This window comes from Mustela lutreola, chromosome 15 (assembly GCF_030435805.1).
Source record: "Mustela lutreola isolate mMusLut2 chromosome 15, mMusLut2.pri, whole genome shotgun sequence".
NCBI lineage: Eukaryota > Metazoa > Chordata > Mammalia > Carnivora > Mustelidae > Mustela > Mustela lutreola.
The window spans coordinates 34,168,135-34,190,640 of NC_081304.1; the positions used below are offsets into that span (position 1 = coordinate 34,168,135).

At 38.6% G+C, this 22,506-nt stretch overlaps 1 protein-coding gene across 3 annotated transcripts in view; it reads left to right on the forward strand.

The window, feature by feature from the left end:
- The first annotated feature begins 205 nt into the window (after positions 1-205).
- Positions 206-22,506, forward strand: part of MED13 (mediator complex subunit 13) — a 107,138-nt gene continuing 84,837 nt past the window's right edge. For 2 of the 3 annotated variants that reach the window (XR_009348049.1, XM_059149086.1), the window contains exons 1-3: positions 206-1,037; positions 3,070-3,304; positions 11,739-11,907. Coding sequence is in view for 2 of the 3 variants with exons in the window: in XM_059149086.1 (XP_059005069.1) it covers positions 972-1,037; positions 3,070-3,304; positions 11,739-11,907 (470 nt within the window). In the remaining variant the exon portion in view is untranslated. The remainder of the gene's footprint in view (positions 1,038-3,069; positions 3,305-11,738; positions 11,908-22,506) is intronic. The other variant, XM_059149085.1, reaches the window with a different exon arrangement.

The window sequence follows — 22,506 nt, forward strand, 5'->3', positions numbered from 1 at the left end:
CTGTAAATTCACTGGCAAGGAGAACGGGCCTGGGACGGGGTCATCTTACACTGGCTGGGGCACCCAGCAGATGGCGCTATCTTAGTAGCCGCCAGCTGGCTGTCCGGTCCCCAGGGCTCACCGCCTCCGCCGAAAGCTTCCCGGCCCTCTCTCACTCCCCTCTCTCTCCTCCTCCCCACGGAGCCCGGGCCCACGTGACCTCAAGGCGGCCAATGGGCGAGCAGAGAGGGCGAGCTGGTCCCTGTGGCCGCCATTAAAGCGAAGGGAAAACCCGTGAATTCGGATTAAAGGGGGAAAAACACCGCCCGCTGGGCCCACAAAATGGGGGAGACTACGGCGTCTAGGCGGTGAGGCCGCAGTAGAGCAGACGTTAGGCCAGCTTGGCCCAGGGACGACACGAAGACATAGCCAGAGAATGGTCTGAGCCCGCAGACGCCGCCACCACCTCCGCCACTGAGGAGATTCTGGGCTTAAGGACATCGCCGCTGCCGGGCCGGGGGCCTGGGCTTCTCTCCCGGTTCTTGCCCTTCCTGCCCCTCTGCGGGCGCTTCTCGCCCGGGAGAACCCTCCAGGGCTTGGGCTCTGCCCTCTCGGACTCGATTTTAATTATTTATTGTGTAATTTATTTTTTTTTCTTGTGGAAGGGGCACATATCTCCTCTGTCGCCCGGAGAGGGACGAGCGTCCGCGGGCTCCGCGGCGGCCGCAGTCCGGCCCGCGGGGCAAGCGCGGCGCGGCCCTCCCGCCGGCCCTGGGCCCCGGGCGGCTAGGTGCCGGCCGGGCGGCGGGGGCTGCTCGCGGCGGCGGGGGGGTGGGTGGGGAGGGCGGGCGGCCCGGCGGCCTCCTCTTCCACCGCTCCCCCAACCACCACCCCCCCGCCCTCCCCGGTGTCTGTGTTTCTCTCTCTGGTCGGAGGCGGCGGTAATGGCGGATGGTGGGTTGTGGCGCCGGCGGCGGCTGCTGTGAGGGACGATGAGTTCCTCCTTCGTGCCGAACGGGGCCAGCCTGGAAGATTGTCACTGTAACCTCTTCTGCCTGGTGAGTGCAGGGGCCGCGGGCGGGGGCCGCGGCGAGCGGGGCGGTGGGGGAGGGGGCCGCGAGGTGCGCCCTTGGGCCGTGGGGGAGGGGGTCCGGGTCTGATCCAGATGCCGGAGTCCCTAGGCTAGGCCCAGCCCGAGCCGGCGCGGCGGCCGAGCTTCACACCAACCCGGTGAAACACGTTCGTTCACCCACCATCCTAGACTCTGGTTAAGGAGTGCAGGCTTTTTTTTTTTTTTTTTTTTCTTGTTTCCGACTCTTCCTCACCGTAGTGGTGTCTTCAACTTGTGCTCCAATCTGGCAGGACAGTCACATTTTCCTCTGTGTTTCTTGCTTAACTATTGCTTTTCTCCTAATTGACCATGTATCCCTTCTTAACACTTTCCATTATTGCCGGTTCTCCCAGTACCTTTATGCCTCACTCTGGTAATTTGGTTTCCTCCAATAAACAGGACACTGGGACTTATGTACTAAAAATCTCTTCGTTTTACATTTTCTAATGAGTCGAACTAACGGAAGATTAGTTTCTCCCTTAGATGAGTTAAGATCTCTCTCTGAAAATCAGTAGATACAATTTCATAGGTTTTCTCTTTAAACTTTGAGGACAGTTTGCCATTTTGACAATTTCTAGCCATCTTGATTTTATTAGAACATTATGTTTGTGTGAGTGAAACGGGCTAATGGAGGTTCTCAGGTTTTGCACTAACTTTTATTATTATCATTACTTTTTCGTATTTGTTTTGCTTGCATTTTTAGAGTGCTTTGAGCAGACTGTTCCTCGTTTTATTGAAAACTCTAGGGAAGCTGGATGCAGGAATGACAATTGTATAGGTTGGCCCAGTTCTGGGAACCGCTACAGTTAAGACTTTGAAAACTACCAACTGTTGCAAATATTTAGTCCTCTGTTGGACAGTAGCTTAGCTCCGTTCATGATTTAAAGTTTCAGTGACTTTCTTTTTTCATTTTTTGTGTGGTAGGAGAAATACTAAGAGAGTATGTGATAGGTAAGTGAACTGAGTGGGCGGAGCACAACTAGTTGGCAAGTGTAAACTGCCAGTCATGTATCAGCAGTTTCATTTTTGGCACCTTATGCTTTGCACCTCAAAGTTAAAGAATAATTGAATTTCTTCTCTTGAATTTCTTTCACCGTGCCAAATTGGGATTTTTTAATGCCATCTCTTAGAAAATGTTTTCTTGTATAGTGTCCATTAATCAGCATCTCTTCGGATGCAGTAAAACATAACAGTAGGTTTTACATTTGTCTTCTTAGACTCTGTCTATTTTTAGAACTTTTAAGATCAAGTTCTTTGAAAGTAGATTAGTACAAATCTGACAGTTCTTTGTGAGCACCTATTTCACTTTTCTTAAAAGGGATATGTGAAGAACTAACAATTTTTTCGGTTATAGTTCACATTTCTTTTCATTAGAGCCATCACCTCTATACACATGAAATGATGAGTTTTTTCTTTTTTTTTTTTTTTTAAGATTTTATTTATTTGACAGATCACAAGTAGTAAGAGAGGCAGGCGCAGAGAGGAGGGGAAAGCAGGCTCCCTGCAGAGCAGAGAGCCCTATATGGGGCTCCATCCCAGGACCCTGAGATCATGACCCTAGCCGAAGGCAGAGGCTTAATCCAGTGAGCCACCCAGGTGCCCCGGAATGATGAGTCTTTAAAAATTAGTTTTCTGTTACACGTTTGACACCAGGGAATAAATATGACCAGTTGGAACAGAACTTAGAGGAAATGTTTACGAAGTGCGCTGTATTAAAGTACATGTTTATATTTAATATTGTAAAGTTTCTTTTACTTATTTATTTAATTTTATTTTTTCTTTGGGACACATTTATTGCTATTCAGTGACATGTCAGTGTTAATGTTTTGGCTGTTGAATGATCAAAGAATCTTTGTCAGCTGCTTTAATATCTTAAACATATGTTGAAAAATTGTAATGTCTCAATGAAATAAGGAGCTTAAAGAGAAAGTATTATTGACTTTGAATATGCGGTAATAATCATGCTTTCTTTTCTTTAGGCTGACTTGACGGGAATTAAATGGAAAAGATATGTATGGCAAGGCCCAACTTCTGCCCCTATTCTGTTTCCGGTGACAGAGGAAGACCCCATTTTGAGCAGTTTTAGTCGCTGCCTTAAGGCAGATGTACTTGGTGTTTGGCGGCGAGATCAAAGACCTGGAAGAAGAGAATTGTGGATATTTTGGTGGGGTGAAGACCCCAATTTTGCTGACCTTATTCACCATGACTTGTCAGGTGAAAGCAACTTATCCTTTTTTTTTTTTTTAAGATTTTATTTATTTATTTGACAGAGAGAGCTCAAGTAGGGGGAGCAGCAGGCAGGGGGAGAAGTAGGTTCCCTGCCAAGCAAGGAGCCCAATGCAAAGCTTGATCCCAAGACTTTGGGATCATGACCTGAGCTGCAGGCAGGCAGAAGCTTAATGGACTGAGTCACCCAGGCGTCCCACAACTTATCATTTCTAACTAATGATCTATAGCAACATTATATACTCTTCCTAAAAATCATTTATATTACAAATTACGATTTTGTTTCTGTGAAACACTGTTAGGTGTTAAGCCATATAAAATTTTAGCTTACTGCTACATTTCACTGTGGTTGTTTTATTTTATGTAAATTTATCCATTTTATGGCAGGGTTTAGCCTTGAATAATTGTTTTTTTCACCACCCAGCTTCCTTGTGAATTTCTTGCAGACAGGGAAGGCATGTTATCTAAGAAAAATGGAATGGGAGAGCATAAAGTTCCTAACAAAGTCATTTGCAGATACCTGTAATTCACCATTTGAGTCCATTCTGCCACTGCTCGCTCTCCTATGAATATGCAGTTGTAGGAGTATCTAGAAATGTAACTTTTTCATGTGTTTTTTCAAGTTATATATTTTGTTGTTAATTGTGGTTGTATTAACATATGAAAGCATATGTTAATTTTGTTATTTTTTGAGAGTGATTCTTTTAGATATTGTTCCTTCAAAGACTGACTAAAATGAGACTAGTGCCAACTTGTTCAGCTTTTATAGGACATGGAATCATACTCTGTAAAGTTACACAGAAATAATTTTATTATGAACCTATCAGTAGGACTACTTAGGACCAAACACTACTTTAGAAAGGAGACTATCTCTTCATATAGTCAGTGAAGTTTGTGCTTGCTTTAGACTCTTAAGAGTCAATGTTAACTGAATCTCAGGATAGGAATGTAAATTATTAGTTATTTGCTACAAGGTACCATGGACTTCAGCAAGGTGTTTGGTAATGATTCTTGCTTGACAGGTAAATTTTGGATTTTTAGATAACTAAAAAAAAAGCATTCTTATTTGAAATTGAGTACTCTGAAGTTTTTGTTATTGTCCATTTGACTTATAAAACCTATTTTATTTTTGGATATAATGTAATCCAGATGACTGTTAAGACATTAAGAACACTAATGTTTCTGTAGAAATGTATGTGTTACATTTGTTTTGATAGTTCCTTTTACCTTCTAACGAACAAAGCCTTTGGTGCTAATCTTTATTTTTGAGAGTGATTATAATTCTTTTCTGATAAATGCTTTTAAGCTTTTCTGGCTTTCTGAAGATGATCTCTGCTGGAGATATTAGTCCTTCCTTCTGAATATGGTCTGAGTATGCAGTGTAGTTCTAAATATGTACCATGATGTCTTCACATATGTATGTGTATGTATATGTGTATGCACACACACACGTGTCAGGATATGAAATTTCTCTATTAAAACTTGCAGGCTTCCTTTTTCCTTCCATTGACTTTGGTATGGTGGAATTACTTTATTCTTTATTTTAAGTGGTCATAAAGACCTTAACTAAAATGTTTGGAGACTATTTTAATGTTATTGATAAATTATGCGCTATATAAACTAGTTGATAAACTGTATACTCTGAACTGTAATGCTGACTTGGGGATTTCAATATTGATAAAGTTGGCAGAGCATTTGAACAGACCATTTTCCCCCCAGATTTCATGTAATACATTTTGTAGAATCAAAGATAATTTTAGCAGATGTGTAGTATTTAGTTTTACTGTAGTAGGACTGTTCTTTTCAAAGCCTATTAAAATTAAAATGTGAACTCTCTTGATATATATTAAAACACTATGTGGATTTTCCCTCCTAAATAATGAATTAAATATGTTTTCTCCTAAAACTGGGCTACAGTTTAAAAAATTGCTTCTGTGGTTTAACTTTGCTTTTTTTTGCACAATTTTTAAAAATGGTAATACCTGTAGTTTAAAATACTGATCCTGAATGTGAATGAATATGATTTTGGAAGATTAAGTTTTAATTGTTAGATTTTGCTGAATGCCATTGAATGATAACTTTAAAAACTTAATCAGAGTGAAAGAATTGAAATAGCAAAACAAAATATATTAGGAGTAGTATATATAATCGTAATTACCATTCCAAAGCCTGTTCTATACTGTTTTAAACAATGTGTATAGTAAAACATAGTAATGTTTTAGCTTTTTTCCTCCCTAACTTGTCATTTACTTCAGAATGTTGTTACTTATATCAGACCTATTTTAAAGAATAATAAGGTCTTTTCAGATGGAGTATATTTGTCTCGCCCTTTTCTTTGCTCCAGGGATACCGTCTGCCTCCCTTTTGGGATAATTAGTTTGCCTCTGTCTCTCTAGCTAACCCCTTTTTCATTTCTTCCCATCTGTGGCACTCTGTTCCCTTCTTTTAAGCTCCCCTGAGAAGAGAGCAGCTGGACAGTAGGGGTGGCATCAGCTGCAGGAGGCAGTCCTGAGTTCCAAGTGGAGGTGTAGCACTGAGGAAAGGGGAACCGGAAGGACCCAGGTGGTAACTAAAAAGCTGGTTAATTTAGTTTAAGCTTGCTTTTTGCAGGCACAGGCAGTGCTCTTCTGTTTGGTTCAGCATCTACTGCATCTGGTTACTGAAATGTTTGTGATTATGGTATTATTTCCCTTCTTGATGAGGGAAAGAGGGAAGGCATTCTATTTTGCAAAGATTAGAATTCTGTTTTTCTTATTAACTGAAATATCCAGTAATAAAAGTACAGAATTGCTTTTGCTCAGCCCCTTTTTTTCTTTCATGTCCCCCATAGTGTATTTTAAAAAATAAACTTTTAATTTTAAAATAGTTTTAGATTTATATAGAATTTGTGAAGATAGTATAGTGAGTTCCTGTATAACCCTCACCCAGCTTCTTTTATTGTTACTACCATGTATTATGTACATTTTGCACAACTAATGAACCAATATTGATATGCTGTTATTAACTAAAGCCTGTACTTTATTTGGGTTTCCTTTATTTTTACCCAGAGTTCTTTTTCTATCCTATGTTCTCATCCAGCATACTACATTTAGTTGTGGTGTCTCCTTAGGCTATTCCAGATAGTGATATTTTCTCACACTTGCCTTGTTTTGATGATCCTTGATAGTTCTGAAGAGTCTAAACAGGTTCCGTAGTGCATTTTAAATTTTGCCTTTCTGAATATAATGTGGCACGCATTTCGGTCATTTTCATTTCAAGTGTAGGTGAGGTATAGAAATAATGTAATCTTAACCTTATTGCTAATTGGTGAAAATCTGTTAAGAGCAAACCAAATCTAATTTGATACATACTTTAAACCCCCTGTAACTTGTTTTGTAGCAATAGTAGTCAGTACTGTTTAGTAATTTGCAAAGACCTAACGATTTTTGGGTTAGAAGTTTTGTTAACTAGTGATAGCTTAACTTAAAAATCTCTTTAGGGGAGAGATTTGTTCAGAACATCCCTTGAATCCCAAAGCCAGAAATTTCTTTTCTTTCTTTTTTCTTTTTTTTTTTTTTAACTTTTTGCTTTGCTTTCTCTAAGAGAATGGTTAGTTGAATCAATATTATGTTTTGTAGAAGAAGGATTAGGGAACAGAACTCTCTGATTATAGCTTTTAAAATTTTATTTATTTATGCATATTTTTTAATTTAAAATTTGTAGCAGACCTCATTTAGTGGTTATATGATAGAGGTATAAAATCAGTGTTGGGAAAATTTTAACTTAATTCCTCTGGTCATAACTCTCTGTATAATAGATAGGACTGATTGGTTCTTTTAAGTGTAGTACTAGTTTTCATCAAAGCAAGATTGTTTTATTACCATTAATGTGTCCCTGAACGAGAAGAGTTTTCGGGTATTTTTCTTTTGTGTCTTAACCTTTTTGGAATTTTATTGCTGTCATAATTGGCTTTTAGTCCTCCCCATAAGACAAAAATAAAAACAAAAACTACTCCCTCTCATGAGGTTGCATCTTAAAAAAAAAAAAAAACAAATTATAGCAAGCTAGACTGTGATGAGACTCTTTGAGAAAACTGATACCTTGAGAACTAAAAAAAAACAGACTCAGGCAGGGCTAAAAATATTTGTTATTTTTTCTGGCTCCTGTGGTGTATATATGGGATTTTAGTAACTTGTCCAAATACTTGCATTATACCAGAATTTCATCATAATACTTTTAAACTAAATGGGCCATTGGTTGCTCTTAGAATTTAATTTTAGATTCTTTTATTGAGGATGTTAATTATAGTGGAATTTTAACCTTAAGTGGCAGCTTTAAGAGGATTGAGAAACAGATAAATAGCAGCCAAGTATAGGAATCTAGTGTCAGCCAAATTAAAAAAAAATTGTTATGTGCCCCAGCTGGCCTAAAGGGAGTTAATTCATTTCTATCTTCTGTTCCCGTAGTTTACTTGTGACCCAACTTTTTTTATTATCTAGTCTTCTAGGGACAGTTTTGCTTGTCATATTTCTTCTATGTACTGCCCATTTTGAGCAAAAACATATACCTTTTAAATTTTCAAATCAAAGATAATTATTTTATCAACATATATTCAGGGGATTTTTAAACCAGAGGTTTTCAGGTTTTGCCAGAGATCAGTGGTGCTGCCACCTTAACGCTCTGAGTAATATTTGTTGAATGAATGGCTTTGAAAGAGCAATTATTATTTAAGACAAACACTGATTTAGATATTTAAACATTTCTCTTTATTCTCTGAGGAAATTCATGGTATTTTCTATAATTTTTGAACCATTCATTATTCATTAGTATATGTTGTGTTTTAAAAGCTTGGCAGAATTATTTAGGAAAAGATACATTTTTTACTGGTTTATTACTGTGGAGATATTTAAAGATGTCAGTTCTGAGAAAAATGTTGAATATGAGTACTGGGTGTATCAGCTTTTTTGTTTTTTCATTTTTTTTTTCACTCAGAATTATTTTGTTGACCTATCACATAGTTTGTGTCATCACTATAATCTGTATCCTTAGGAAGATTTTTACGGTAATCAAATTTAGCATTTGAACTTTTGTATTGTTTGCTTCAAATATTTTGTAAAAAATTTTCAAGTAATGACGACGAAGAGTTCTGATGCTAAGAGTTCTAATGGAAAAGTACTATGAACAAAATTGAATCTATTATCTTTGGGGATACAGAGACAAGAGGAGAAAAACATTTATTTAAATGCATTAAGTAGTTAAGTAGACTTTTTCCATTAGGCTGTGGTTGATTAATTTCAAAAGAGCTAGGTAAAGATTTGCCATGTGTTCCATCTATTCTGTTCTCTGTTATAATACTGGTGTTGAAATTTAGGGACTGGTTTTAATTAGTGTAAGAGGTGCATATCACTTTGGGGTGTGTTGATTGTACCATTTCACTTTTCATATCTGAATACACATGTAGAGAAGTACTTTTGCTATGCTTATTATAACATCAGGATATTAGAAGCTTGGCTGAGGTAGGCTCTTATTTCTAGGTGACCTCCCCAGGCCCCACACACACCAAGAACAAAACAAAAAAATCTTCAGGCTTTTCGTTGAACATTATTAGGACTTATTTCCTCAGCAGTGAAATATGGAATTGTTGCTTAGTGTAATAGTTGCTTAGTTACTTGCTATAGGTGAAGATAACAGATATTTGTTGGCTTAGAAAACCCTAACAGGTGGTCCCTTCTTCGTTTTATGCATAACTCCCATTTAGTGTTAATGAAAATTGTGTTTGAGGGTATAATGTAAAATGAGGATTAAGTTAACCTAAATTTCTCTAGATAAAAGCATTAAATTCACCTGATTCCTTAGATCAATTTTAGAGCGGTGAGGGAGAAATGCTTGAATATTAGTACTGACTGAATTTTTAAATTATATTTAGTATTCTTAAACTTTCAGGTTTAGCTGAGATAGACTTTTAAAATAAAGATCTTCAGAATTTAATGTAAAAAATGTATGTAAGTTATAGTATTACAGACTTCTGTTATTCCAAAGACTTTTTTATTTACTCTTTCTGGGAAGAAGATTCATTCTCAAGTTCTGAATGAATAATTTTTACTCAAAGTTTATAGCAACTGAACAAATTTGATATGTAATGGTAACACCTCTGTGTCTTGGATATTTGTGGCTTTAAAATTTAAAACTAGTTAAAAATATTTTGGCAAAGGTTTCTTGTGTAGGACAAATGTTATAACCATTATGCTTCTCAGAAGGTAAGGAGTTTCAAGGTAAAGAGCAATAAAAATAAAGTATACTTAATAGATTACAAAGAAGTGAAGAACTGGGAGATATTCCCAGCGTAACTGGAAATTAAAAGCATGTGTATTTTTTATCATAAATCACAATTTGAGGTGAAACTCTTAATGTGACTAATTTTGAAATGACAGAATGATTAGGCTGAAAGCAGATTAAGATTTTTTTTCTTAGTAACTCACAAATATACTTATGATCTAGACCCTGAAATAATTAAAGTGAAGTCACTATGTGCCATGTCCCTTTTCTAGCCTACTGTTCTCTTTAATAAAGTGAAACTTAAGTTTTGGCTTTATATGGACATATATAAGGTTGTCTACAATATAATAGAATATAAAACCCTTTTCTCTTTAATATTAATGATTTAAAATTATTCCAGCCCTCAAATATTGTCACTTTTTGAAGTTTACATCATTTTTTTAAAAGCTTACCTTTTTGGAAAAACAATTAGTTGACTTGAAAGACTTGCCTAATTTAGGAAACAATTTCAAGAACAACATAAAATCAACATTAACCTTTGTAGTTGCACCAATTTCTAGTGCAGTTAAAGTCCACTGTCACTATGCTTTTTAGTCAGTCTACCCATTTGTTGTGTAGATTATGACTATAAACCATGTGTCCCTCTTAATACATGCTTCTGCCTTTATTCAGAAGCATCATAGTTTATTATTATTCTTTGGGCATAGTGGAGACATTTTTAGTGTTGAATTAAGAAAGATTTTATCATTTATTTTTTACTTATATTGAAAGATGACCTGTATTTATAAAATTTTATATATTTTTATTTATAAAATTTATAAAAATTTTGTAAAATGTTTATGAAGGTGTATAGGAATGATATAAATTATATTTGAAATAATAAAAGCTCAAATATCACTTGTAGCAAGATTCATTGGATGGTTTGTTAAAGATGTGAAATGGATAGAGAATAAATTTTTTTGAATTACATCTAGATTTAATTGAGCAATAACTATGTTAACGTTTTTTTGTTTAGTTGAAGTGGTTAATAGATGGGCTGGCAAAATTGAGGCTGTGTAGTTAGTAGGGTAGTTATAACTTTGTATTGAAAGTTCTATTTTTTTTTTTCTAAAGATTTTATTTATTTGAGAGAGAGAGAATGACCAGGGGGAAGGGCAGAGGGAGAAGCGGACTCTTCACTGGGCAGGGAGCCTGATGTGGGACTCCATTCCAGGACCCTGGGATTGTGACCCGAATTGAAGGTAGATGCTTAACGACTGAGCCACCCAGGTGCACCAAGACTTAAATTTTGAATACAACGTCTGGGGCGCCTGGTTGGCTCATTCGGTTAAGTGCCTGCCTTTGGCTCAGGTCATGATCCTGGTGTCCTGGGATGGAGTCCTGGGTCTGGCTTCCTGCTCAGCGGGAGACTGCTTCCCCCTTTCCCTCTGCTGCACCCCCTGTTTGTGCTCTCTCTTTATGTCAAATAAGTAAATAAAATCCTTTAAAAAATGTAAGTCTTTATATTTTAAAATTTCTTCAAGTGGGGATCCTATATTGAATAGTAATCATGGGACTCATCATTGGTTGAAATGAGACCTAAGGTGGCCAATAATGCATCCATTGTTGGGCTCTGTGCCACAAGCTTCTTTTTATTCATCACTTATTTTTATAGTTGAGTCATGGATTAGAATGCTGATGGACCTAAAATGTTTTGAGTTAATTACTAACTGGCTAGGTTTTTTTGGCAGGCTGAATGACTGGAGGAATTAGGACAAAGTAACTATCAAGTGAGCCAACTTAGAAATTGGCATCTTAGGTAGAGTACCTAATGTTTCCCAGCTTAATACAGATGTTCTTTGCATTGATACAGAAACCAAAGCAGTATGTTTGCAGTATATCATTGACTTTTTACGTGGTAGGAAAATAGTTTTCAGGTACTTTAATGGAATACATGACACTTACTCCTTATGGACACTTACTCCACTGTGTTTTGCTCCTTATGGAGTAACTTTGAAACCTGATATTTTAAAGTCTAGGGATACATTGAAGTAGTGGTAGCTCAGTATTCTGAGGTTTAGTAGGGCTTATGTAGTAGGATTTATGGATTTAAACCATAACACTTATTTAGCTCTGAGTAGATATAGTGCCACTACTTTACTTTTTGTTTCTTTCATGTCTCTTGTAGAAGAGGAAGATGGAGTGTGGGAGAATGGACTTTCCTATGAATGTCGTACTCTGCTGTTTAAAGCAGTTCACAATCTGTTGGAACGGTGTTTAATGAACCGGAACTTTGTACGCATTGGCAAATGGTTTGTAAAGCCTTATGAAAAAGATGAAAAACCTATAAATAAAAGGTAAGCTATCTTATGTAAACTCTTAACATTTTTTGGGTTTGTTAATTTTTATAGCTTTATAGAAAATGTAGACTAAAACAAGCTGTCGTATAGACATATGCAGGAGGTTAACTTCAGCAGAGTACTGTAAGTATTCAATTGTCCTTGACAGCTTCATCCTTTCTTTTAGGCATTTTAAGAATTCTCTTGAAGTGGGAATAGGCTGTGTGTCTAATGACCTAAATTTTGGTTTTGGATGATAGAAAAAATGTGGAATGAAAGCAGAGGCTTAAGCAACGAAGTGTACTTTTTTAGTAGTAGTGCAAATATATTTATAGTACTGTTAAAATTAATGCTAATACTTATTAAAGATAGTGATCTGTAGTTGTGTTTTGGATTGAGTTAACCCTCTCATTCCCAAACCTCTAATTTTGCTTTAATTAAAGTAATTTTATTTTATTTATTTATTTATTTTTTTAAAAGATTTTATTTATTTATTTGACAGAGAGAAATCACAAGTAGTCGGAGAGGCAGGCAGAGAGAGAGAGAGAGGGTAGCAGGCTCCCTGCTGAGCAGAGAGCCCGATGCGGGACTCGATCCCAGGACCCTGAGATCATGACCTGAGCTGAAGGCAGCGGCTTAACCCACTGAGCCACCCAGGCGCCCCAAATTAAAGTAATTTTAAAAATTTGTGTTTTTCTATATAAGACATATTTACTCTTGGAGTGTAATTTTCTTGAACATTGAGTTAAGCAAATTTATGACACTAATTTGTAGAAGAGTTGCAGATAGAGACACAGAAGACTTTAAGATAATTTCTTTTCCTGTGTAGTTAAAAGCTTTAGGTTGCTGGAATGCCTGGGTGGCTCAGTCGGTTAAGCTACTGCCTTTGGCTCAGGTCATGATCCCAGGGTCCTGGGATCAAGTTCCTCATGGGCTCCTTGCTGGGCAGGGAGCCTGCTTCTCTCGCTGCCTCTGCCTGCCACTCTACCTGCTTGTGTGTGCGCCCTCGCTCTCTTGCTCTCTCTCTGACAAATAAATGAAATCTTAAAAAATAAACCAAAACTTTAGATTGGTACCATTCTGTTTTATTTATTTATTTATTTATTTAAGGTTTTATTTATTTACTAATTTGGGGCGGGGGAGAGAATGTGTGAGAGGGGGGAGGGGCAGAGGGAGAAGGAGACAGAGAATCCCAGGCCAACTCCCCACCAAAAGCACAGCCTGACTCAGGGCTCTGTCCCATGACCCTGCGATCATGATTCAAGCCAGAATCAAGGATTGGATGCTCAGCCAACTGAGACACCCAGGCTCCCCAGTTCTCTTTGATTTAAATATGATACAAGATATATAGTCTCTTAGAAGATTTGTTTTTAAGCACTAGTTAAATTAGTGAGGCTTCAAGAAAGATGAAACCATAAGATGGGATGTGAGAGAAAAGGCAGTTTTTTAGTTTTCCCTGCAAGATGTGAGGATATGGAGGAAACATTTGGTTATGTTGTATCTTTTGTTTGTTTGTTTGTTTTTTAAATTTTATTTGTCAGAGATATCACAAGTAGTCAGAGAGGCAGGCAGAGAGAGAGGGGGAAGCAGGCTCCTTGCTGAGCAGAGAGGGCCTCCATCCCAGGACCCTGGATCATGACCCGAGCTGAAAGCAGAGGCTTAACCCACTGAGCCATCCAGGCATCCCTATGTTGTATCATTGTTGAGATGCCATCTTTTATGTCACTTTTTAAAGTAATTTTTTGAAAAGATTTTTGTTTGAGATAGGGAGCACATGGCGGTTGGGTAGAGGCTGGGGAGGGAGGGGCAGATGGACAGGGAGAACCAGACTCCTGTCTGAGCGGGGAGCCCAGTGTTAGATTCGATTCCAGGATCCTGGGATCATGACCTGAGCTAAAGGCAGGTGCTTAACCTGCTGAGCCACCCAGGTGTCCCCATCTTTTATGTCTTATGTACACACTGTTTTCATTGTGTATGAGTCTTTTTTCAAACTTCTCTTTTTAGTTTTAAACATTTTTTTTTTCAAATTTTATTTATTTGATAGAGAGAGACAGTGAGAGAGGGAACACAAGCAGGGGGAGTAGGAGAGGGAGAAGCAGGCTTCCCACTGAGCAGGGAGCCTGATGACCCTGGGATATGACCTGAGCTGAAGGCAGATGCTTAAAGACTGAGCCACCCAGGTGCCCCTCTTTTTAGTTTTAGTAGGATGGATGAGTAGATAAGCCTGGACAAATCAAGGCTCTTTCATTTTCTTTCTTTTTGAAAATGAACATAAATCTTTATTGTCAACAAAACTATTGTACAAGTTAGGAACGAATTCAGTTGCAAAAGAGAGAACACCTAACTACTTGGCTTATGTAAGAATTGATTTTTCTTGGTAGCAAGGAGTCTGGAGATAGGTAGCCCAATACTGGTGGGTCTGTTCAATAATGTCATCAAGGACTGATATCTCGGAATTTTCTGTGATGTATCTTTAGCCTTTAGCTTTCATCCACTTGGTCCCCAAGGAGTGTTGCCTTTCTGGATTTCACTCACGATGCAATGAGATAGGAAGAGGAAGGGAGAAAGCAAGAAAGGGTGACCCTTGGATCAGAAAATAGGTTCTTTCCTGGAGACTTTAGCTGACCTATCTTTGGCTATACCAACCAAGAGAAACAAATAATTTTTATGTGGGAGGGAGCATTGCCTCTCTGAACAAAATAAGGCTTCTGGTTTGTAAGAAGAAATAGAGAAGAGACATTAAGTAGGCAATAAGAAGAAGGGGAAATAAATGTCAGGTTGGTAATTAGCGGTATTCACCATATACATTAATACAGTTTTAAGAAGTCAAGCAGATAACTGAGATTTAAAATGATGAAAAGCTGCCATCTGAGCACCAAATACTAGATATGCTCTTCAGAGGCATTCCCTTTTAATTCTTTTAACTTAATTTACCTATTTAAAAATTTAAAAGTAGGGCTTCTGGGTGGCTCAGCTTGTTAAGTGACTGTCTTCAGCTCAGGTCATGATCCTGGAGTCCCAGGATCGAGTCCTGCATCAGGCTCCCAGCTCCATGGGGAATCCATGTCTCCCTCTGATCTTCTCTCCTCTCATGCTCTCTCTCTCTCTCTCAAATAAATAAATAGTCTTTTTTTTTTTTTTTAAGATTTTATTTATTTATTTGACAGAGAGAAATCACAAGTAGATGGAGAGGCAGGCAGAAGAGAGAGAGGGAAGCAGGCTCCCTGCTGAGCAGAGAGCCCGATGTGGGACTCGATCTCAGGACTCTGAGATCATGACCTGAGCCGAAGGCAGTGGCTTAACCCACTGAGCCACCCAGGCGCCCTCAAATAAATAAATAGTCTTAAAAAAAATAAAATTTAAAAGTAAATAACATGCTGATTCTTGAGTTTTTAATTATTTCAGTTATTTAGTATTAAACTATTGACTTTTTTTTTTTAAAGATTTTATTTATTTATTTGACAGAGAGAGATCACAAGTAGGCAGAGAGGCAGGCAGAGAGAGAGAGAGGAGGAAGCAGGCTCCCTGCTGAGCAGGGAGCCCGATGCGGGACTCGATCCCAGGGCCCTGAGATCATGACCTGAGCTGAAGGCAGCGGCTTAACCCACTGAGCCACCCAGGCGCCCTAAACTATTGACTTTATTAAAAAAGATTTTATTTATTAGAGAGAGAGAGAGAATGCAAGCAGGGGGAGAGGGATAGGGAGAGAGAGAATCTCAAGCAGACGCTGTGCTGAGTGTGGAGCCCAAGCGCGTGGAGCCCAACGTGGGCTCTGTCCCATGACCTTGACATCGTGACTTGAGCTGAAATCAAGAGTCAGACACTTAACCAGCTGAGCTACCAAGGTGCCCCTAAATGTATTGACTTTGATGGTTTAACTAGTTTACATTTCCCCCTCCATGCCAACCACTTGTATATACTCCACTTCCTTTGTTTCTTATCTTGCCAATAAGTTTATAAGAGTTGGTAAAAACAATACCTGTTGTTTATACTATGATTATGTAAATACTATTTGTAGCCAAGCCATATAGTGTATTAGAATTATGTTCCATTTCCTCTATATCTTTTTGTTTTCTTCAGTGTTAGGATTATCTTTTTTCTTTTCACTGAATTATCTGTCTCAGATGTTGGTGAACTACCACTCCACAGGGTAAATATAGCCTGCCATGTGTTTTTGTAAATAAAATCTTACTGTAACACAGCCATTTTCATTAATTTATAGATTATTTTATGCCTGCTTTCATACTACAGCAGAGTTGAATAGATGTGATAGGACAGATGGACCCATAAAGCCTAAAATCGTTAGCCTATAATATTTACTCTCTGGGTCTGCAGATGAAGTTTGTTGACCTCTGATCTAAGTACCTATTGGTGATTCCTTCCTAGAGGATCTACCAGAAAGAAAATCTCGCCTCTCTACCTTTAAGGAGTTGTGTAATCTATTGGTTTCTTTTTTCTTTTCTCTCTTCTTAATTAATATCTCTGAGCCCTTCATTCTTCTGTTCCAATTTGGACTGGTTGTTTTATGTATAGGCTTGTCTCACAGCAGTCATCTTGGGAATTCCCTTTGCCTCTCTTTGTTAGATTCCTTATTTCCTAGATCTTATAGATCTCATGTTTGCTCTTTTGGGAGGGGGGCGTCTTACTATTTTGGTAGTGCTCATCCACCAGTAGTTTCCTGAGAAGGGAATACATGACAAGTAATATTTTGGGATCCTGAATATACGAATTACCCCCTTTTCTACTCTTGAGGCTTCTGGGCACTAAAATGGCTGGAAATTCTATTTGTTGTGAGTAGCTATGAAGTGGCAGGCTTTAGTAGATTGATTGGTCAAGGACCAAGCCATTTTATTGGGTGCCTGTTGCCCAACTGTCTGTCTATATGTGTTCTTCCTCTCTTAAAGTTCATCATTTTTCCCAGAGGAGTCCTTCAGGATCCTAACTAGGGAATATAAGCTTGGTTGTCAACATTTAGGGAGCCTACTAGGTAAAGCAGGCTTGTATATTTATATTAGGGAAACACTATACTTCTATGGTATTTAGATTTTCCCTTAATTCTTCTTGTAAATACATAATTTCAGCTGTATTTGATATCTCTTAAGTGTCGAGTTCCTGTTTCATCCAATTTAAAGTAAACGTCTAACTTTTCTACTGATAGGGAATAATGTAAAGAACCTGTCTGCAGGATAGAGAAGTGGATCTAGGAGTCTGACTTAAGAACTTACTCAGGAACTTTCATTCCTTTTGCTTTGGTTGCACCATGCATCCATTTTCAGAAATCTACCAGTATCTTCACTTTTGTGCCTTTCTGGGATTTTGTGGGTTTGATTCAGTTTGCATTTTGGTTTTTTCTCCCTTTGGCTTTATCTACTAAGATAGTTATTATTTTTGCCTTTCTTATTAGCTCCCCAAATTTTGTGGCCGGTATTTGTCTGCTACCTTCACTTGTACCATTCTCTTTTTGATCTTTTGCTGTCTATCTGGAAGGTGTTTCACAGAGAAGTAGAGGTAAATGAATGTGTTCAATGTGCCATGTAAGATACTGGAAGTATCTTTATTTCTCTCCATGAAGGAAGCTTTCTTTTTTCTTTTTTCTTTTTTTTTTTTTTAAGATCTTATTTATTTATTTGACAGAGATCACAAGTAGGCAGAGAGGTAGGCATAGAGAGAGAGAGGAGGAAGCTGGCTCCCTGCTGAGCAGAGAGCAAGATGCAGGGCTCCATCTCAGGACCCTGAGATCAAGACCTGAGCCGAAAGCAGAGGCTTTAACCCACTGAGCCACCCAGGCGCCCTGAAAGAAGCTTTCTTAATGGGCTTTTACTAATAGAACATGGAACTTTTCATATTGGGGATTTCCACGAATCCAGTAGATTCTACTTGTTATTTACTTAGCGTAATTAAACACTAGTGTGTTCCTGTGGGCTGACCCATTTAGAAGGGGAACTAAATTCAAGCTGTGTTTTATTAGAGGCGTGGTACCAGAAATAGTGTATGCTCTTCTGAGTTACTCTTGGAGGATCGTTGTGCTACAAAACTGATTTTATCCAGGACAGATAAATGCTGTTCTCAAATCTTTTTTCATAGGAACTGCCCTCCTACCTCCCCTCCCTTTAGAGAAGCAAGTAGAAAAATCAAGCAGATAAGCCTCTCAACTGCCTTTTTTTTTTTTTTTTAAGATTTTATTTATTTATTTGACAGAGAGAGATCACAAGTAGGCAGAGAGTCAAGCGGAGAGAGAGAAAGAGAGAGATGAGGAAGCAGGCTCCCTGCCGAGCAGAGAGCCTGATTCTCGACTCAATCGCAGGACCCTGGGATCATGACCTGAGCCAAAGGCGGAAGCTTCAAACCACTGAGCCACCCAGGCGCCCCTCTCTCAACTGCTTTTTGTTGTTGTTGTTAAGATTTTATTTATTTATTTGACAGAAATCACAAGTAGGCAGAGAGGCAGGCAGAGAGAGAGGAGGAAGCAGGCTCCCCGCTGAGCAGAGAGCCCGATGTGGGACTCGATCCCAGGACCCTGAGATCATGACCTGAGCCGAAGGCAGCGGCTTAACCCACTGAGCCACCCAGGCGCCCCTCAACTGCTTTTAATTATGGTTTGGGACTACATACTTTTCCATTGAATTCAGTGGAATGACAATAGGCATGTAGATAATGACTGGATTATAAATTACATTTCTGTCCCATTATGAGGTGAAACCATTAAGGGCCATATATACTATTTTTGTTTACTGATCCAGTCATTTTCTGTTGAACTTGCATAAGCTTTTTTTTTTTTTTTTCTTTTTTTTTTAATTTTAAAGACAGCATATGGGAGTAAGGGAAGGGTAAGAGAGAATCTTAAGCAGGCCCTAGGAGCCTGATACAGGGCTCCATCTCACAACCCTGACTGAGATCGTGACCTGAATCCAAATGAAGAGTCAGATGCTTAATTGATTGAGCCACCCAGATGCCCCAAGAACTTGTTTAAACATTCTTTTTTTTTTAAAGATTTTATTTATTTATTTGACAGAGATCACAAGTAGGCAGAGAGAGAGGCAGAGAGAGAGAGGAGGAAGCAGGCTCCCTGCTGAGCAGAGAGCCTGACGCAGGGCTCAATCCCAGGACCCTGAGATCATGACCTGAGCCGAAGGCAGCAGCTTAACCCACTGAGCCACCCAGGCGACCCTTGTTTAAACATTCTTAAAAAGAATTAATACAGTTGTCTGGGGCAGTGGGTGATTCAGTAGTTAAGCAACCAACTCTTGATTTCAACTCAGGTCATGATCTCAAGGTTAGGAGATTGGCCGCTAAGATTCCACATTAGGCCTCCGTGCCCAGTGGGGAGTCTGAGATTCTCTCTCTCTTCCTTTGCTCCACCCCCCACTCATGGGCTCTCTTGTGCACGCTCAGTAAATAAATAAGTAAATAAATCTTAAAAAAATAAAATTGTCAAGGAAGGAAGTTGGTATTGTGAACTGGTTTCATTTGAACAAAGGAGAAAATATTTCTGACCTTTTTTTTTCTTCTTCCTTCCTTTATCCCCCTTAAATATAGATCATCATCTAATAATGTGGGTTTCAGTGTAGCTAGTTGTCTGATTAACAGTTTTCAGGAACTGAGAGGAAATGGAGTTAAATCTAGTGGTATACCTAGGTTAGATGTAAAGAACCCTTCAACTGTATAGGTAATTAACCACAGAAATTTAAGAAGTTATTACGGTAATTAACACTTAAGAAATTTAAAAGAATTGATTTTAAGTCTGCGATCTTCAGGTATTATTAGAAGAATGACCAGTGTTTTGTCTTAACAGTTTATAGATGTTTTCCTGCAATGTAGGAAACTAAATCAGCTGCAGTTGCTGTGTTTGCTAGTGAAGCCACAGGTAAATGGCTGTAATAAGTACCAATGACTTACTGTAGGTTTTAAGTATTATCTCAGTAAAAAGACATTAAAAACTTGTGATGTTTGAGTGTACATTGGGGTAAGATTATTTTGAAGAAGAACCCAAGTTTGTGCTTGGCCGGCTTTTTGTCATTTAAATTTATTATAGCAGTTTAGCTGAATGGCCAGTTAAGTTTGTTTATTTAGTAAGAGTTTTAAATGCTTATAGGAAGGTACACAGAGTAGAAAGATATTAATAAGGATTTTTTTAAGACTGCTGGTTTATGTCTTCCAGTATGAATTTACATAGGAGGTGTGTTAATTAAGTGGCAGTTGAGATTGTATAGGAAAGTTAGTAGAGGACATTTAATATATAATTTTACTCTGTTCCCTCAACTACAGATATAGCCATATAGTTAATTTCTGTGGAAAAAAATGTATTGTTCCTTTGGTAAATCTGCTTTGAGTTCTTACTCTACTGTTTAGCCTCAATTTTATTTATTTTTATTATTTTTTTAAATTTTATTTATTTATTTAACAGACAGCGATCACAAGTAGGCAGAGAGGCAGACAGAGAGAGAAAAAGGGAAGCAGGCTCCCCGCTGGGCAGAGAGCCTGATTGGGGGCTTGATCCCAGGACCCTGGGATCATGACCTGAGCTGAAGGCAGAGGCTTTAACCCACTGAGCCACCCAGGCACCCCTAGCCTCAATTTTAAAAGACAGTTTAGGATACCTGTATATCATGTATATATCTGTGTGTATAATCACATGTGTATGCAAATAGGAAAGAATAAATTTTGCTGAATATAACAAAGGAGATTGGATCAAATGTCTGGTTCTGTATTTTTTTTTTTTTTTTTTTTAAGATTTTATTTATTAGGGGTGCCTGGGTGGCTTAGTGGGTTAAAGCCTCTACCTTTGGCTCAGGTCATGATCCCAGGGTTCTGGGATCGAGCCCTGCATCGGGCTCTCTGCTGAGCAGGGAGCCTGCTTCCTCCTCTCTCTCTGCCTGCCTCTCTGCCTACTTGTGATCTCTGTCTGTCAAATAAATAAATAATCTTAAAAAAAAAAAAGATTTTATTTATTAGAGAGTGTGTGTATGTGAGAGAGAGAGAGAGAGAGAGATAATGTGTGAGAGGAGAGGAGAGAGAATCTCAAGCAGACTTGCCCTGAACGTGGAGCCCCATATGTGGCTTGATCCCATGACCCTGAGATTATGACCTGAGCCAGAATTGGGCATTGGATGCTTAACTGACTAAGCCATCCAGGTGCCTCAGGTTCTGTATGTTCTGTGCCCTTATTTTGGGTTCTGGAGTTAAGGGTTAAGTGTTAGCAAAGAGTTTGGCCCACAGGAAGAGATTTTGGTCTTGAGGGATGTGGGTGGTAAAGTTCACAGGAAGGAGAGGAGTAATTCCTAAGTATTTATAGAGTTAATTGTAACTAGAATATTAGTGCAAAATAAGGACATTTAATCCTTGCCTATTTAGTAATTTTTATTTATTTATTTAAAAGATTTTATTTATTTGACAGATCACAAGTAGGCAGAGAAGTAGGCAGAGAGAGAGGGGAAGCAGGCTCCCTGCTGAGCAGAGAGCCTGATGACCTGAGCCGAAGGCAGAGGCTTAACCCACTGAGCCACCCAAGCACCCCTATTTATTTTGTTTTTAAGCTCTTGTTTGTTTGACAGAGAAACTACAAGAGAGGGAACACAGGCAGGGGGAGAGGTAGAGGGAGAAGCAGGCTTTCCTCCAAGCAAGGAGCCCAATGGGGGGGCTCGAGTCCAGGTGCTGGGATCATGGCCTGAGCCGAAGGTGGACGCTTTAACAACTGAGTCACCCAAGCACCCTTTTTAAAAAAAATTTTTATTTTAATTTTAAAGACGCTTTAGAACTGTGCTGTTCAGGATAGTAGCCACTATTTAAATTTCGATTACTTAAAGAAATAAAATTACATTTCAGTTTCTTAGTTTCACTGTTTACATTTCAAGTTCTCCTGGACTAGTGGCTGTTGTATGGGGTAATGTAGATGTAGAGTATTTCCTTCATAGCCGAAAGTTCTTTTGGATAGTGTTACAGCAGAACCTTTACCCTTATTTTTAAAATAATACTTTAGGAACTTTACTAAAGAAGTTGGTCAAGGTTTTTTTTTTTTTTTTTTAAAGATTTTATTTATTTATCAGAGAGAGTGGGAGAGAGCGAGCACAGGCAGACAGAATGGCAGGCAGAGGCAGAGGGAGAAGTAGGCTCCCTGCTGAGCAAGGAGCCCAACGTGGGACTCGATCTCAGGACGCTGGGATCATGTCCCGAGCCGAAGGCAGCTGCCTAACCAACTGAGCCACCCAGGCGTCCCAAGGTTGTTTTTGTTTTTAAGGCACTAGATGAAAGACTATACTTAAATTTCACCCATAGAACTGTGTTTATCTTTCACTACACCTTTGGCTTTTACATAGTTCTTTTATCTCTGATATTTTAATTAAATGTGAGCAATACAAGAGCAATTTAAGTTTCCTCTAGTTACATTATGAACCATTTTTATATAGCTTTAGGATTTCCTTTGGTTGGGTCACTTAATACCTCTGAAAACTTGAACTTCTAGGGAAGCTAAGAGCAATCATTATGTTTTCTAAGGACTCATTTTCTTTCTTCTTGCCTTCTAAGGTAGCAGTGTACTGTAGAAATACAATGTGAATCACATATGTAATTTAAATCTTCTAGTAGGCACATTAAAAAAGGTAAGACAAAACCCAGCTGAGA